The following is a 17,581-nucleotide window of genomic DNA, read 5'->3' as shown; positions in this document are numbered from 1 at the left end:
AAGAAGAAGAAGAAGAAGAAGAAGAAGAAGAAGAAGAAGAAGAAGAACAAGAACAACAACAACAACAACAACAACAACAACAACAACAATAACAACAACAACAACCATGAAAAGCCTTCAGAAAATCATCAATCTCTTACTCAACTTTACTACTGAGCAAGGTAGGACCCGTAGCTGTTGTACTGAAACAAGAGAGAAATAACAAAAACCAAGCAGTACTTTCCACAAAGCCCAGAGGAAACACTAACATATGTACCACCAGAAGTCACTTGCAAGAAACAATGTAAGCACAGCAGCAGAGGGAAAAAGAATGACACCTACCACCTAGCAGAACTCTGAATACATTCAGGTGGGGGTCCAGGAATACTTTTAAACATTAAAAATCTACACATAGAGTAAAGTAATTCCAGTATAAACAGGCAAAGTGTTTGTATCCCAACATTAGTGAACCCTGCCCCCACCCCAAATTAAGATTAAACATTTTAAGCTAAGGTTTTTATGAACAGAGACTATACTTACCACAATCCACTCAGCAATGTTTTCATAGAGCTGTGGACTAAAAATTGCTTTTTTCAGCCTAGCTAGAGGGCCGTCAGCATCTACTAATCTGCACCGCATGAAAACATCACAGTAGCCTCTGAAGTCATTACATGGAGAGCCAGGCTGCAGAGTGATAGTCCGACCACTGAACTGCTTACTCCACTGCAAAGAGCCTGTACTGGCACAAGTTGCTGGAACCACTGGAAAAAGCAATGCCAAACACAAACAGAAGTCAATACCTGGTGAGATGGTCTTAGAAGGAAAATGAAAGATCTAAACTCCTTCCCATGTTACACAGATCTATACTAGTTTGTCAGAATAACATCATTAATCCTTTACCTTAAATGTTAAAATATAAACAAACATCAAGTGTTGACTTAGTGTCTGCAATGGCTTTAAAACCACAGAACTATGTTTATATAAATTATTGCCTAAACCTGGCAAGATTTGCTCTGATGTATCATTTAACAACACTGTAAAGACCATAATGCAATGTCACACTTAAATTTTTCTCAAGAGAACTGATTTAACTGTAAAGTATCTGTCCAAACTGTGTATCAGTTTAACAATGAAAGCTTAAAGACAGGGATCTTCTCTGCCCCATACCACCTCACCCCTGCCATGACTCTCATAGCAGCTCTCTCTGTCTCTCTCTCTGACTCTGTCTATGTGTCTCTGTCTCTCTCAACTCTAAGAGGCTCCTCTCCAGGTCTTAAAGGGAAAGAGGCTTCCCAGCTAAGCTATTTCTGATATTGCTGTTTCTTTCTCATGCTCTTCCAACTCAAGGTTCAATCATGGTCTCGATGTCCTTTTTCCTCATAAACCTCATTCCCAAAGGATCAAACAAACAAACAAACAAACAATTAATGGCAAGTAATAGATTTTGGAAGAAGACTTTAAGCTGAGGTATTGAAAAGCCTTACTTTTCTTCATGCAGCAAACATGGCATAACTCCTTATCATCTTTGCCATCAGAGCTGGCACAGGTGCACTCCTCCAAGTCATACTTCTCACAGATAGAACCTGCACATTGCTAGGGAAACGGCAAACTTAATTTAATCTTTATGTGGTCAAGACTATTGTTCACAGTAATAGGCAGGTATAAGCCTCTGGTGTCAAGTAAGAAAGTGGAAATACAAATTACAAACTGTGGGGCTGGAGATGCACCTCCATGGCAAACACTAGCTTAGCATATGCAAGGCCCTCGGTCTGATCCTCGGCACCACAAAACAAAAACACAGATGAATATCAGAGCCAATGAATATCAGACCACATAAGTAGATCTAAGGTTAAATGACAACTTTTAAAGCCATGAAACAAACAAAGAAAAAAAAAAGCAGTTCCACATTTGTGCAAGTTATGGCTCCTCTATAAGCAGAGAAAAAGTCTTCCTCATGCAGAATGAAGTGACACTTAGCCATAGAAACTCAGAAGATTTCATACTCAGAGAAAATGAGCAGATGAGCTCTTTTATTCCAGCTCCTGAAATATTAATTCATACAACTTAAAGGCAGCACAGATAAGATCACACGCCTAGCTGTACTTTCAGGAAAACCAAAGACACATAGTTGCCAGAATGAAAAGTGAGTCAGGAGCTAACTATATGTCACAGTACACATCTGTGGCTTTGTGGGGGAACAAACAGGGACATTACTGAGCAGGAGCCCAAGAGTATCAACCATTATTTTGAAAAAGGATGCTCTGTAAAACATCTTCAATCAAATGCTTACCCCATTAATGCACACTTGTGTATGCCTGTTACAGTCTGTAAAGTTGGGCTTGGGATCAGATGCTGGGCAGAGTGCAGTAAAACCATTGCATATCCCTTCCTTTGCACAGTCAGAATCATCCCGACACTTCTCAGACTTTGACTTGAATGTACACTGTGCTGTACAGCAGGGTCCTTGACTCGGACTAGGAGAAGCATTAAATGATCAGATAAAGTAAATCACCAGCTACTTATTATACACTTAGATATGAGCCTGATTTTCATCACAAACTTCATCTCTTAAATGGTAAGGACTTACTGAAATATAACTTCAAATATTACTAGTAACAAGCTACTCTATTTGAACATTCTAGCAAGTCTAAGAAGATGATTAAGTATCTGGTTTCCACAGTCAAAAATACTACTAATCAGCATTCTTACTCTGCCTTTCGTGAAGTGAGCTCAGGATTAGGGAACTTTTCAGTGTTATTTTTTTCCTACACAGCAATATAACACATTAATCAATTTAAACATTTCTGTACTAAAATCAAACTTGGATACACAGACTAATCATTTAAAAAGTCTGTGTAATCTATATAGTTCATTACTTGTAATCACAACTGCATTTGTCAAGTGAGATAATTATATGACCCTAGTCACAGAAGCCTACATGCCCCACTTTACCTAAATATTTTAAAGTTAAGATTCTTTTTGGACAGAAGATGGTCATGTTTTCAAAGTTAGGAACAAATGATATGTATTTTATGGATCAGCATTTCACAATCTTTTTTTCAATACCCAAATCACTAAATTATAAATTGCTCTAATTCTCAAAATACTGTCATTCCAGAAAAACAAATGACAATAAAACAAAGCAAGACAAACTTCCACAGCTGTAAGGCTCTCTTGATATCAACATTAAACCTGTCCTAGCTGCCTGTGGGTGACCTTGCAGGCATGTTGGCATTAACTGGGGTTGGCAAGGCAGGTACCTGCACTGCTTCCCAGGCTTCAGTTTGCATTTCTTCCCCTCTGGCTGGTTGGCATCAAAGCAGCACTCATCTTTACACTGGTCACTATAGCCACAGTCACATTCTTCACCTTGTTCCACCATCCCATTTCCACATATAGGCTGGCCAGATTCTGAAGAAAGTAACAGGACAAGGTAAGCACTGTATGCACACATTAATTTTCATCAAAATTTAAAAACTCAACGCTAGAGGGAGGGCTTGACAGTTTATTTAGGAGCACTTGCTGCCCTTCCTGAGGCCCGGATTTCAGTTCCCAGCACCCACACGGCAGTACACAAATGTCTGTAACTAAAGATCCAGGATATCTGACACCATCTTTCAGCCTTTGCGGGAATCAGGCTTACACAGCTGCAGATGTACATGCAGACAAAACACCATATACATAAAATAAAATAAAATTCACAAATATTTAGAGCTTTACCAAGAAAAAAAAAAAAGGAAATACTGATGAGTAAGTAAGGCAAAAAAACAGAATCTGAAAAACAGAAGACCTGTTTTTTAGTAAGGGCAGAGCTACTAACCCATAACTGCAACTTCAGAATTGGGAACCTCTGTTTCTGCACAGTGAGAAGACTGACCTCACGGATCTTTTTTATTTCCTTTATAGAACTAGTAGCTTGCTATTTAACCACATTACAATTGAGCTTTGTTGACTACAAATGTGTATCACACATATACAAATGAAGTTAGTGTTTCTCAACCAGGAGAAAAGAGGAAATCCTGTTATAGCAAATTTCAAACATAAACAAAAGTAGTAAGATAAGCACAATGACTTCCGATGTATCATTCTCTTCTCTTACTCCAAACCACTTTTAATTCTCTAACATTTTAAAATCACCACGCCTAATATATTGTTTTGTAAAAACTTCAGGCTGCATGTCTAAGTGATGTACCTTTCATGAACCTATGTATCATTATCACAGCTAATAAAATCAGCAAGATGCTTAACTATTAAGCATCTTTAGCCAATCCATGTTCAAATTTCCTGAACTATCGCTCTACAATTGGTCACTGAATTAAGTTTCCAAAAAGATTCTCCTAACCTACCATAGTTGCTTTAGCTGATATATCTCTTAAGCTATTTTACTATAGAATAGGTTTACTTTACCTTTTTATTTTTACATAATTTATTTGTGAAGAAAGTTGAATAATTTTGTCCTATAAATAACTCACTTTTAAAAAGTGATCATAATAGTGTCAATAAGAACTTTTAACGTACTTTATTCTATTTCTTGCTAGAGCAAGCTCCTTAAGAAAAGAAATATGTATGAATTATTAATACACTCCTCGTAGTCCCAGGCAACCTAACAATATTTCCTAAAAGGAAATATCTAAGATAAATAGAATTAGAAAGTCTGGTCTAAATATTGTGAATAATTTCAATATATTTATTCAACTTCCTAAAGTTCTCATTGAAACTTAAAATTGGAATAATGGGTTTACTTCAATCCCCAGTACCACTAAATTAAATGATGGGGGGAAAAATCAGACTAGGAATGTAAGATCACAAAATGACCTCAGGAGATTATCATTTACTGGGAATCACAAAAATCAAATGCCTTCATTTTCTAGTAAGCAAAACTAACTTACAAGGAGCCTATGACTTGCTGGAGGCCATATACCCCAACAGGATCAAACAGATGAAAGCCAGTGGTTCTTGGGTCTTAAATTTTAGGATTTTCTCTTTCTAATGCATCAAAATAAAATCTTTATTTATTCAGTTTCCATTTTAAGGCATCTTTTTAATGCCTTAAAATAGAAACTGAATAAATAGAAGGGAACACAAGTCCAGCACAGAAACATCACTTATGGCACAGATGAGTGAAAACCAGGAAGATAGGTTTTACATTTATCAAGTTTGTTCTTAATTCATTAAAGAAAATCTTAACAGTCACTGAAATTCCAGCCCACTATCTTATGTCTTTTGACTCTTCAACTAGAACATCCATACTCAAGTAAAACAATGATTTTTAAACAGCTAGTAATAACTTCCTAATTCATGTGACATGTAATTCAAGAGCAAAGGTCAGAAAATGCATGTGCAGCATCTGACACACAATCTTCTCCCTAACAGCTACCAATTGATTGCTCTATTCATTTTTATAATCAGCTTCTAAGTTTACTGTGAAAACTCTACCATCCACAGAGCATTTCTTCATTAAGAACTGACAGAAGTGACAGAAAAATGGCAACTGAGGACAATAACATAAATAATAGCATAAATGTAATGTCAATCTAATCAATGGTGGGAAGCTTTAAAAGAAAAAGCCAAAGACTCGGTGACATGGAGAAAGAAATATACTTCGGGCTGTGAGAAAACATTTGCAAACCATTATCTGAGTCCAGCATAGTGGTGCACGCCTATAATCCAGCACTCAGAACACAAATACAGAAAGACTGTGTGCTGTACCAAGAACAACCAAAAACTCTCCAAGGTATCTGACAAATCACCAGTGATTATATGAATAAATCTCAAAAATTAATAAACAAAAAATCCAATAACAATAAAAAACACTAAAAACTGCTGAGAAAGATGAGTGGACATTTCATCAGAGAAGAAAAACAACAAATAAGCAGTGAAAGAGGTTACCACTGTCACCAGAGGAATATAAAATAAAACAAGAAACTATAGCACCACGCCTGCCAAAATGGCTCAGCCCAAAAATAGTGAATACGCTAGATTCTGATGATTATAAAGAGACTGAGACTGGTCATAACCAGATCGTGAGAAGGTAAAGTATTACAGCCACCCTAGAAAGCAGTTTGGGAGTTTTGTAGAAAACAAAATAAGTGATCACTATATGTTTTGTTAACTAGACTTGGGGTGTTTTTTCAAAGAATAAAAAAAAAAAATTATGTTCACATAAAAAAAAAAACCTACACATGAATTTTATATTTAGTTGATAAAAGCAAAACCCTACAAATAGCTAGCCAAGCTGTTTACAGCAGGTGAATGACTAAACAAACCATTATATATCAGGGAGTATCTCTTAGCAACAAAATGGACAAACTACTGATAAAAACTGAATCTTCAGGGAATTCTGCTAAGTAAATAAAGGCATTCCCTAAAAGTTATACACTGTGCAACTCCATCTGTACACTCTCAAAAGGACAGTATTTTAGAATAGGAGGAGATTAATGAGGTTGGGAAGAGCAAGAAACAGGTAGATGTGGTTATCAGCAGATAGCACTGAGTATCCTGGTCCTCATGGACTGTTCTGGGTCTTGTCTGTGGTGGTGGGATATAAAACTACACATGTAATTAGATTATATAAAAAGAAAAGAAACCAACATCCTGAGAAAATAAGAGCAAGGAGTATGGAGTGTGCACTGATGACAGCATCACGCTGATGATGCTATCAGCCCGCATGCTATTACCTATGGAGATACTAAATGAAGATACTGAGCACCTACTGTTTGCCGTACCTGTATGCGTATTTACAATTACCCCAGTAAAAGTTGTATTAAAAACAAAAGGACAGGCTTATCTGGAAGTCTTTCTCAGTTTATCAACCCTTCTTTGAATGCTCTTTATATACAAAAGTGACCATGACCCAATTTTGCATGTAAGTACTTTATAATCTTGTGGGAAAAGAGGGTGCACAAAACAACCTTAAGATAAGGCAGACTATTTGGAATCTGATAAATGTCACAAGAGAGATATACAGCTGAATATAAGACCAAAATCTGATACGCTTACACAGTGGAATATTGTTTACTCTTTAAAAGGAACGGAGTTGTGATATTACATGGGTGAACACTGAAAATCTTATGCTAAGTAAAACAAGTTGGACATAATGGAACATATACTGTTATGAGTCCCCTGTAGCCGTTGACAGAAGCAATGAGTAAATTGCATTCAGTCCTGTAACACACTGCTATTCAGCAACAGAAACAAAACACTGCAATTAACCTTAAAATACTATGTGGAGTTAAAAGTAAACTTTCATAAAGGAAAAAAGCTATGAATTCCATTTGTCTGAAATCTTAAAACAGGTAAACCAACCTCTGGTTAAAAAATCAGTTAGCAGTTGCAGTAGACTGACTGAGAAGCAGAACAAAGAGATTTCTGGGCCGACAGAAATGTTCCGTGTCTTCACAGTTGCTTGGTTTACATAGGTAATTTTGCCAAATTTATCAAATGGTGCAATTAAGACTTGTACACTTCCCACAACCATGTTTACTACAGCACTATCCACAACAGCCAAGCTGCTGGAACTAACCTAGGTGTCTAACAAGAGGGTCAGCTGAGGAAACTTCACACACATACACTTTTGGTTTGTGGATTTTTGTTTTTCTGTTTGTTTTTTTATTTGGCTGGCTGGTTGGTTGGAGACAGGCTTGCTGTGCAGCCCTGGCTGTTCTGGAGCCTGCTATATAGACCAGGCTGGCCTTGAACTCAAACCTTCCAGCTGCCTCTGCCTCCCAACTGCTAGAATTAAAGGTGTGCATCACTACACCCATGCAGCACATACACAATGGAGTTAGTTTCAGACATGAGGAGCGCAATTACATCAATGTCACAAAGACAAATATCATGCTGTCTTCTCATTTCTGGTTCCTAGATTTTATACAGATCCATAAAACCATACACATATATATGACATGAAAGTAGAAGCAAAACTACCTAGGAGAAGAAGACCTAACAAGAGAAGACAGGGTAAGAAAGGGAGGATAGGAAGTGTGTGGGGAATATGCTCATTTAAGTGCAAATGCCCTTTGTGTTTGTATATGAATGTATGTATGTATGATTGATTGACTGATCCTTTATTCACCTATAGAAGAAAGGAAGGAAGGGAGGAAGAGAGGGAAAAGAAGAGAACCTCAAACAATATTGAACTCTAGCTAATGAGATATAAGCTAAGGTGTTTAGAAGTAAAATACTCTGCTATCTGTAACTTAGTTTCAAACGGGCAAATACATTCCTAAGTACTTGATAAAGCAAACACAGCAACGTGTTAACTAGAAGTACAGGTGAGTGGGAGATGTGGATTCTTTCAAGCGTTCTGATGTTAAAATATTTGGTGCTGGAAAGAGGACTCATCAAGGAAAGGTGCTTAACCACCAAGCTCGACAAGCTGAGTTCAACTGTCAGAACCCCTATGACAAAAGGAAAAAACTGACTCCAGCAAGTTGTCTTCATACAGCATGTATGACCTCAACATACATGCTGTGGCTTGTGTGCACATGCACACATATAAAAGAAAAAGTTAATTAAAATATGGGGAAATATACATACCAACAAAACAGTTGTTTCTCTTCTTCTCAAGCACTTGGCTTATGTTTCTAATACTGCAGAGTGAAAATTTGTTATTGTTAAGTTTGTCCCCAGACGTTGCTCTTGCATACATGATGTAATTGCCATTTTCTTTTTGTCCTAAGTTCTTAGACTCTCCTGGTGTGCACTCTGTTCCAGAATCATGCTGCCAAACAGAATATGATGTTACATTAAAAGGAAGTAAAATAGGGTTTCCCAACCATCTGTTTACGTGGAATTTTCTCATCAAACACAGGAAGTCATATACTGCTTAGAATGGGGAGTTAGGAGAACCACTTGCTCTGTAAGAGGCTATTGCTGCAGCACAGAGAAAAACTGAAGGTCTAAACATAAACAACATAATCTATCGTAGAGGTTTGTAATTAGGGACTAGAACTGAGCATACACTATCATAAAGATTATTGAAAAGCTTTTAAGGCTGGAAGTAATAATATGGATTACTTAGCATTCATTAAAATACATGGTAAATTACATGCTAAAACTGGTTCAGGAAGGCAGAAGTGAAACTGAAACCCAAGACCAGAGCTGGGGAAGGCAGCGAGTAAGAACTCAAAGCAGTGGTGCTTCCTTATGAGTCACTGCAAAAGACGGCTGAGTAAAATGCTGACCGGAGACTGAAACGCAAGTTTTACTTTTAAATGAAATTAAGAAAACTCAGGGCATGAAATCAAAACAGTGCTTTACAGAATAAACAGGAGACAGGAGTTCTGTGTTTGAGCACATGCACAGAAGTGGTTTTGATTCTGGTAATTTACCCAGGAACCAGAGGCATCAGACGCACTAAAGCAAGAGCTTCCTGAACTTTCTCAAGAAAACACACTTAGGAAGCTGGAATAAATCGGCACTTGCCTTCCTGGCACATATGCACTAAAACAACAAAGCCAGGGTTTGGTAGATGGCTTGGTGGGAAAGAGCACTTTCTGTGCGTGCAAGACAACCTCTGTTCAAATCTCCAGGACCCACATAAAAAAGCCAGGCACAGGACCAGGGAGATGGCTCAGTGGGTAAAGATGCTTACCACCAAGCTTGACAACTTATATTTGATCCCCAGGACCCAAATGCAAGTAGTTGTCCTCTGACCTCGAATCACTTGCTGTGGCATGCAAATGAACATGAACACACAGAGAGAGAGAGAGAGAGAGCACTCATACACACAAATAGATAAAATGTAATAACAATTTAAAAAATATATTTTAAAGCTGGACATGGCTGTGCTTATCTGCACCAACCCCATCAATGGAATACGAAAACAGATACCAAGAGCTCACTAGATGACAGCCAGTCTAGCCCAGAAGGCAAGCTTCTAATTCAGAGAGCCTGTCTCTAGGCACTAGAGCAAAGAGTGACTGAGGAAGACAATCAACATCCTCCTCTGACTTCTGTGTGTACACACAAAGGTGCATACTCAGGTACATGTTCTATACACATACAAAACATCTCTAACACACACAACACACACCTGATGGAAGCCTCACACATAATGTCCTCAAGTAATTAAGGTACCCATCATTTTGAGGAGCAAAAATGTTAGGTACTAGAACGGCAGTTGTAGTTAACTGAATCTTGGTTTGAATACCCAACAGCTTTACTCTCTACAAACAAAAACACCAAATCACTCTGATTTTATATTTCCTCCTCAGAGGTCTCTACTCACATCTTATTCTTCCTGATAATGCCCTGTTTTTCTCCTGAGCCCAGCTTCAGCCACTGGCAACTACTTGCTCTGTACACAGTATTACCTTGATATATATTTCTGGTCCTTATACCCAATTTGGTTTCTGTTTAAGTGTGGGTACCAACAACAATCTCATCATTCAAATTTAGAATTAGAAAGAAAAAAAGTTCCAATATTGTACAACTCTTAATGTGATTAGAGAATCACTTGCTATCTTTCAAAGTTGTAAATATTAGAGTAGACAGTTCTACATGGAAGTACTAAAATATAGAAACCTTTACAGACTAAATAAGCATTGTCCCAAACTTGGCAATGGAGTTATATTCTTAAAAATATCAAATTATGACCTATCTACCTAGTCTTATTTATTCAGGAATGGCATAACAGATCTCAGCAATGGTTATAGAAGGAGGAATGGATTATAGACAAGGATGCTTACTATTTTCCACTTCAGATACAGGAACAAAACTGGCAAACAAAAAATTAAAAAAACACCACCCTCCCACCAATACACACATATACATGAAGGACTATCTTGACTGGATGCCAAAAAGAACCCAGAGTTCTTTTTGAAGAAAAGAAAACAACAAAAACTACTTTCTAAGTTCATAATATGATACATTTGGATCATAGATCCCAGCATTAAAAAGGCTGAAGCAGGGAGATCAAAAGTTTAAGGTCACCTCCCCTTGAGGGGGGAGCAGCCTTACCAGGCCACAGAGGAAGACAATAAGTCACTCCTGATGAGACCTAATAGACTAGGATCAGAAGGAAGGAAAAGAAAACCTCCCCTATCAGTGGACTTGGGGAGGGGCATGGGTGGAGAACAGGGAAGAAGGAAGGGATTGGGAGAGGAGGAGGGAGGGAGGGAGCTACAGGGGGAATACAAAGTGAATAAAGTGTAATTAATAAAAAATTTTAAAAAATACAGAACACACACAAAAAAAGTTTGAGGTCAGCTTAGGCTGTCCAGTGTGAAACTATCAAAGAGAAAAGAAGAAATAAAAAGAGGAAGGGGTGGCAACAAAAGAAACATAGATGGGAACAAATATTCATAGAAAATTTAGGAACGTATTTTAAAAATCTATCATAATCTACCGCCCACAACTATTGAAATTTTGGTCTATTTCCTATGGCTATAATTGGCTGTATCATATCTAAATATAAACTTTGGAATCTGGTATGTGTATTATGATATCTCAGCTTACATGTGTAAGATAAGCACTGAAAGCTTAAGTTTTTAAATGGCTGAAGAGCATTCCATAGTATCAGTCAAAAGCACTTGTTGCTCTTGCAGAAGATTTAGGTTCAGTTCCTAGTACTCACATGGTAGCTCGCAACCATCTATCTGTAAATTCCAGTCCCAAGGGTTCTGACACCTTTTGTTCTGTGAACTAATATATTTGTAGACAAAACACCCATACATATAAAAATAATTAAAAAAAAGATTTCAAAGCAAATTAGGCTGAAGCAAGAGATTCATAAGATTTGAAAGGTGAGAGATGACAGAAGATATATATTTTGAATTAAATACGGGAAGGCCTGCCTAAATACAGAATGAGAAAACCTGTGGCAGTATAAATAGAAAATGACCCTCATAGGCGAACAGGGAGTGACACTATTATAAATATAGCCTTGTTGGAGCAGGTATGTCAATACTTCCTGCTGCCTATGGATGAAGATGTAGAACTCTCAGCGTCTTCCCCAGCACCAAGTCTGCCTTGTTTCTCACAATGATAATGGACTACACCTCTGGGACAGTAAGCCAGCCCCAATTAAATGTTTTCCTTTGTAAGAGTTGCCATGGTGATGGTGTCTCTTCACAGCAATAAAACCCTAGCTAAAACAGAAGTTGGTGCCAGGGACTTGGGTATTACTGTGATAGGCCTGACGATGCTTTTGTTTGGAGGAATATGGACATTGGAACTTTGGATTACAAAAGCAATTGAACATTTTAAGTGGGGCTTAATGAGCCATTCTGGTAGGAACATGGAAGACAGTGGTGCTACGGGTGATTTGAACTGTGGGAGCTTGGCTCAAGGGGTTTCAGAGGACAAGCATTTTAATTTGTGGCCTAGAGACTATTTTTGTGATATTTTGGCTAAGAAAGTGGCTGCTTTTAGCTGCTGTCCAAAAGTCTGCCTAGGGCTAAAATGAAGAGTTTTGGATTAATTGTACAGGCAGAGGAAATCTCAAAACAGCCTAGTATTGACTCTGTTGTGTGGTTATTACTGTTCACTCTTATGAAGATTTATAAAGAAAAGGAGCAAGCTGAGCAAGGAAAGATACAAAATGTACAGTCCAAGGAGAAAGAGGGCACCAGCAAGTGAAATGGAGCTAAATCTGGTGTTCAAGGAGATAAACAGATTAAAGGAAAGCCTGATGTTAAATGGATAAAGGTAGAAGACCCCAGGGCAAGATCCCACCCAGTTAAGCTTCCAATTTATGAAAAGGAATTAAAAGCTCAGGGCCAGGTACACAGTGCACACCTTTAATCCCAGCACTCCAGGGGCAAAGGCAGGCGGATCTCTGAGTTCAAGATGGTCAGCCTGGGCAATAAGAAAGTTTCAGGACAACCAAACTTAGCAATAAAAGAAACCATCAAAAACAGAAAGTTAATGAGCTATAACTAAACAAGGGAGCCATGTAAGCAGCACAACTTGGCTGCTTCAGCCATGCAGTTCTGGCTTTAGAGTCAAGCATAGAATAAAAGGGTTATAGAATCTCCCTCTGCAATTAAGGAAAGCCACCAAGGCCAGGAGTGTATCAGTGGTGTCCCTGCATGGAAGCCCAAAGAAGTCAATATGTGAAGCTGTGAAAATAACCTCTTAATTTCTGATAGAGACTTAGAAGTGTCTTTTAAGATTTTACACTACAAGCTCATGTATGTTTTTATTAGTTTATTTATTTTGGTGCTGGAGATTAAACCATGAAACCTACACACTATACTGACCTACACCCTCAACTCCCACAAATTACTCTTAAAATAATAAACATTTCCATGCTTACAAAAAATGTTCAAATAAGATGAATTTACACAGTTTTCAAGTAGATTTTTCCCAAACACATATTTGATAAGCTCCACCAAAAGCAGACAAAAATCTTTCACTATTCCTATTTCTGGAATGAACTGATGTTTAGATCACTTTAAAATCATCAAAATGGACCAAGTGTTGCAGGATACCAAAGACAGCTGTATAATAATCACTTTGTACTTATATATGAAATCTTTTTTTCTAAAGCATATATTTTAATTGAAACATCTTAACAAAGAAAAAAGAAAGGAATAGAAAAAGCAGACAATGCAAAACCTTGATAATAATTAACTGATTCAGAGGTCAGCAAATGAGCCCATATTACATGTAAGCTGCTATTTCACAAAACAAAAAAACAAAAAACATGGAACATGAAACAAATGTCGCTCTCCAAACCCTAACAAAAATGTTCAAGTGGTCTCCTTGGAAAAAGCTTGCCAGTTCCTATTCTAGGTGATGGGAACATGGCCTGTATGTTTACTTTCTTCTGTGTGTCAGAAATTTATTATAAAAAATGTAAAATATCAATCTATTTCCACAGTAGAAAAATATATTCAAGTAAGTCACAACATTGCTCTAATAGAAACAAGGCCAAAAAGCCATCACACAATTTACGAGATCACTAAAAGGAGATTCATTCAAAATATTTGCGGGTATTCTATAACGGTGACTGTTTCGGAACCAGCAAATTCAGATAGATAGCCTTCTGTATAAATAAGCAGGCAGAGCCAGACATGGTTGGTCATGCATTTATTCACAGAACTTGGGAAGCAGGGACAGGAAGGCCAGAAACTCAAAACTGACTAGGCTACATGAGACTGTATCTCAAAACAATCCTCCCACAAAGAAGCCAGACCTAATTCTGTGCTTTCACAGAATTCTTTTTACTTTCAGTATAATCAATTGCATCACAATACTTTCATATATTAATACTAAACACTCATACGTACATTACTTGTACTGCAAAATATCACTGGAGAAAAAAAAAATCGAGCTAATCACTTTTTAAATTTTTAATAATTAGGCAGTACTCACTGGAGATCCAAAATTATGTCCAACTTCATGAGCAAAAGTAATATGAGAGACTTTGGGAGGCACATGAGAGCCATAGTTCTGAACAGTAATGATGCCAGTGTTCAATGACTTCTTCTTGCCATCTGAATACAACTTGCTTTTCTCACATATTCCTCCAGAGCTTCCTAATTCAGATTTTAAAAATAATAAAATTAGAAGATTAAATTAGTTATCTATTCTACTCCAAATAACAGGCAAACAGTAAATGAACATTACACAGAGCTAAAACATTTAAAATTTTCAATTTAAAATACAACTGGTACCTAAATGACTGAAATACTACAAAATTCATTTAGTCCAAGATTTTGAAAATCATTTAAAATAAAATGTTAATAGTCCTTGCAAAGAAAACATAGGATGGAGTACATAATCCTTACAGGTTTTCAGCATCAAAAAAAAAAAAACCAAAAACATTTTTTTTTCTGTTATTAACATAGCAAAACATTTCTATTTCCTTCAAATTTGAGTAGGTCCACATTTATATTTAATCAAAGCTTATACCCCTTCATCTTTTAAAGGGAAAACTTATAAATTAAATAAAAGTTTAAATATCCTCCATATTTCACATTCTACAAGACACTTCTACAGTGATAAGCATTCAGCACGATTACAGCCCTGAGACGCACACATCATGCATTGTGTTGGTGAAACACCAACCAAGCGACATGGACTTAAGGAATAAAGAGATGATAAGAAGAGTGGAGAGAAGGTGGGAAGAAAGAAGGGGCAGGAAAACAAATATGGAAGAACATGAATATCTGGTTTGGCAGGAGCTTGCTGTACTATTCATACAACTCTTTAGCAGCTGTGAAAGTTTTTTTTTAAAAAACAACTAAATTATGATTTTGGAATGTGCCCTGAAATCACTTCCAATTTACTTAAAGTAAGTATAGTAAACTATTTTGTAGTTTTCTGTTCATTAAAAAGAATTTTGGAGTCCAAGACCAAAATGACAACACTTTCACAGCCCAAGGCAATCACAAAAAAATCAACAATAGACAACCGAGAAAATCAACTAGCTGGTCAAATCCCAACTTCTGCACTGATAAGAGTGAACGTTCCTTGTATTTGTCTTATATTTTAAGAGAGGGTCTGTTCAGTTCCCAGCAAATGCTCAGTTCCCAGCATTTGCCATATTCTTCATCTCAGACTCCCAATGTAGTTAAAGGCATATGTCAACATGCCTGCTCTTTCTTTTAATTAATTTTATAAACTTTTCTGAAGAAATTCTTTATATTCTCAGATTTTAAAAAAAAACATAGCTCAGTGGAAGAATACTTGCTTTAGAAACCAAGGTCCTGGATCTGCCCCTTAGCATCACAAAAAATTACTATTTAATAAACAGTTTTTCCTATTTGGTACATATGTATATTGGTTTTTTAAAGCAGGGTTTCTCTGTGTAGCCCTGGCTGTCTTGGAACAGCTCTGCATACCAGGCTGGCCTTGAACTCAGAAATTCACCTGTCCCTGCCTCCAGAGTGCTGGCACTAAAGGCATGCGCCACTACCACCCAGCTTTTAGTATATATTTTTAAAGATTTATTTTTAATTATGTGTGTAGGAGTGGGTCTGTGTACTTGTATGGGTGCTCACAGAAGCCAAAAGGGTGTCAGATCCCCTAAAGCTACAATTAAAAGGTGATTGTTAGATACCTGATGTGGGGTGCAGAGAACCAAACTTGAGTCCTCTGCAAGAGCAATAAGTATTTTTGACCACTCAGCTATCTTACACACACTCTCTCTGTTTTTCCCTTTCTTTTACTTCATATTTTAAAGACAAATTCAAATGAATTAGGATACTCTGATTTTAAAAAATCAGATTTCACTTTAGTTTCAACACACTTAAGATACAACCATTTTACGAAACCATTTTAAAAGTCTAATGTTTGAAAATCCTGGTAAAACCTTTAATAGAAAGCAACTGAAAACAGAACTGCATGATTACAGCAAGGCATAGTAGAACACGCCTGTAATCTTAGCACTCAGGAAACTGAAGCAAGAGAATCATAAATTCAAAAGTAGCCTGGTCTATATAGCAAGACCTGGTTTTGTCCCGATGCCCTCACCCCCGCCATGCTTTATTCCTATTAAATATATGGCAACATAAATTTGACAAACTGTTAGATCTAGCAAGCTGAAATCATAATGCACTTCATGGAAAAGGAAAGACTAAGCCAAATGCAGATTTAGCCCACAAGCCTTTATGGTGGTCTCTATGTACTCCTTTTCCTACACAGAAAATAATAGAAAAAACAGAAACTGATTTATGAATGTTTAATTTTCTGTTCTTTTCTGAAGATTAAATCACTCTAGGAACTAGGAAATTAAACCTATGAGTAAGTACTCTGTAACAGTTATATACCACATGTTAATTTGAAGCAAGTAGTAAATTAATATCCTGCCTCGGTGAAGACTTGTCATGTCAAACTGGTCCAAAATAAGTCCTGTCAAACTTGAACCAGGCACAGAAGATTCCACACTGCACATCTTTAACAGTTAAAAAGAAAAAAGAGTAAATAGGCACATTAAAAAAATTCTGACATATTTTTGTATTTTTCAGGTCTAGCTAACTTAAGGCATATGACTATTCTCCCTAAATATGGTCTCTGTGATCTATATACTACTTAACCTCCTAAATAACTGCTCTGAGTTTTAAGTTTAATATAACTATAGCCTAATTGCAACAACTCGAATCACACAGGAAAAAAATAATACTAAATTTATTTTACAAATTATGGTTATAAATACTGCAACTAGTTTTGATATACCAGAAAATCATTGCATGACAGAACATCACACTAAGCTGACTGTAAGTCAAGCTTAGTAACTACCTTACATTATATAAGATTTTGCTGTCAGCCATCACAGAGAAATAAAACTTGTGAATAAAATGAGAAGAGTACAATGTTTTTTATTCAAATCAAAAGCAGTAAGTAACCTGAGCAAGCTTCAACTATGTTCACTTAACTGATAACACTGAGACAGGTTAACACAGGACAGAACATACCTGAACAAGCCAGAGAAATATATTTCAGAGGTGTGTTAAAGAGATTCAGCAAGTGAAATGCGACAGAATGAAGGCCATGGCTATGTAACCTAAAGACTTTATTTGTAATGCTTGGGAACTTGCAATAAGAAAGTCCCAGGTTCAACACAAATTCAAGGTCAGCTTTATAAAGTGAGCCCTCCTTTTCAAAATAACATTTACTTTGTTACAAAACCATTGTATCAAATGATAACAAG

The 17,581-nt window shown here is 36.9% G+C and overlaps 1 protein-coding gene across 1 annotated transcript in view; it reads right to left on the bottom strand.

Moving 5' to 3' along the window:
• Positions 1-17,581, bottom strand: part of Adam10 (ADAM metallopeptidase domain 10) — a 98,072-nt gene that overhangs the window by 8,985 nt on the left and 71,506 nt on the right. Inside the window, exons 9-14 of the mRNA XM_055598088.1 lie at positions 14,302-14,465; positions 8,518-8,701; positions 3,240-3,390; positions 2,270-2,453; positions 1,464-1,572; positions 520-740 (exon numbers count right to left, since the gene is read on the bottom strand). Coding sequence (XP_055454063.1) covers positions 520-740; positions 1,464-1,572; positions 2,270-2,453; positions 3,240-3,390; positions 8,518-8,701; positions 14,302-14,465 — 1,013 coding nt within the window. The remainder of the gene's footprint in view (positions 1-519; positions 741-1,463; positions 1,573-2,269; positions 2,454-3,239; positions 3,391-8,517; positions 8,702-14,301; positions 14,466-17,581) is intronic.

Source organism: Psammomys obesus, unplaced genomic scaffold (assembly GCF_907164565.1).
Source record: "Psammomys obesus unplaced genomic scaffold, mPsaObe1.curated_primary_1811, whole genome shotgun sequence".
Classification (NCBI taxonomy): Eukaryota; Metazoa; Chordata; class Mammalia; order Rodentia; family Muridae; genus Psammomys; species Psammomys obesus.
Note: the sequence above shows the minus strand (reverse complement) of the source record. Positions and strands in the feature narration are given on the sequence as shown.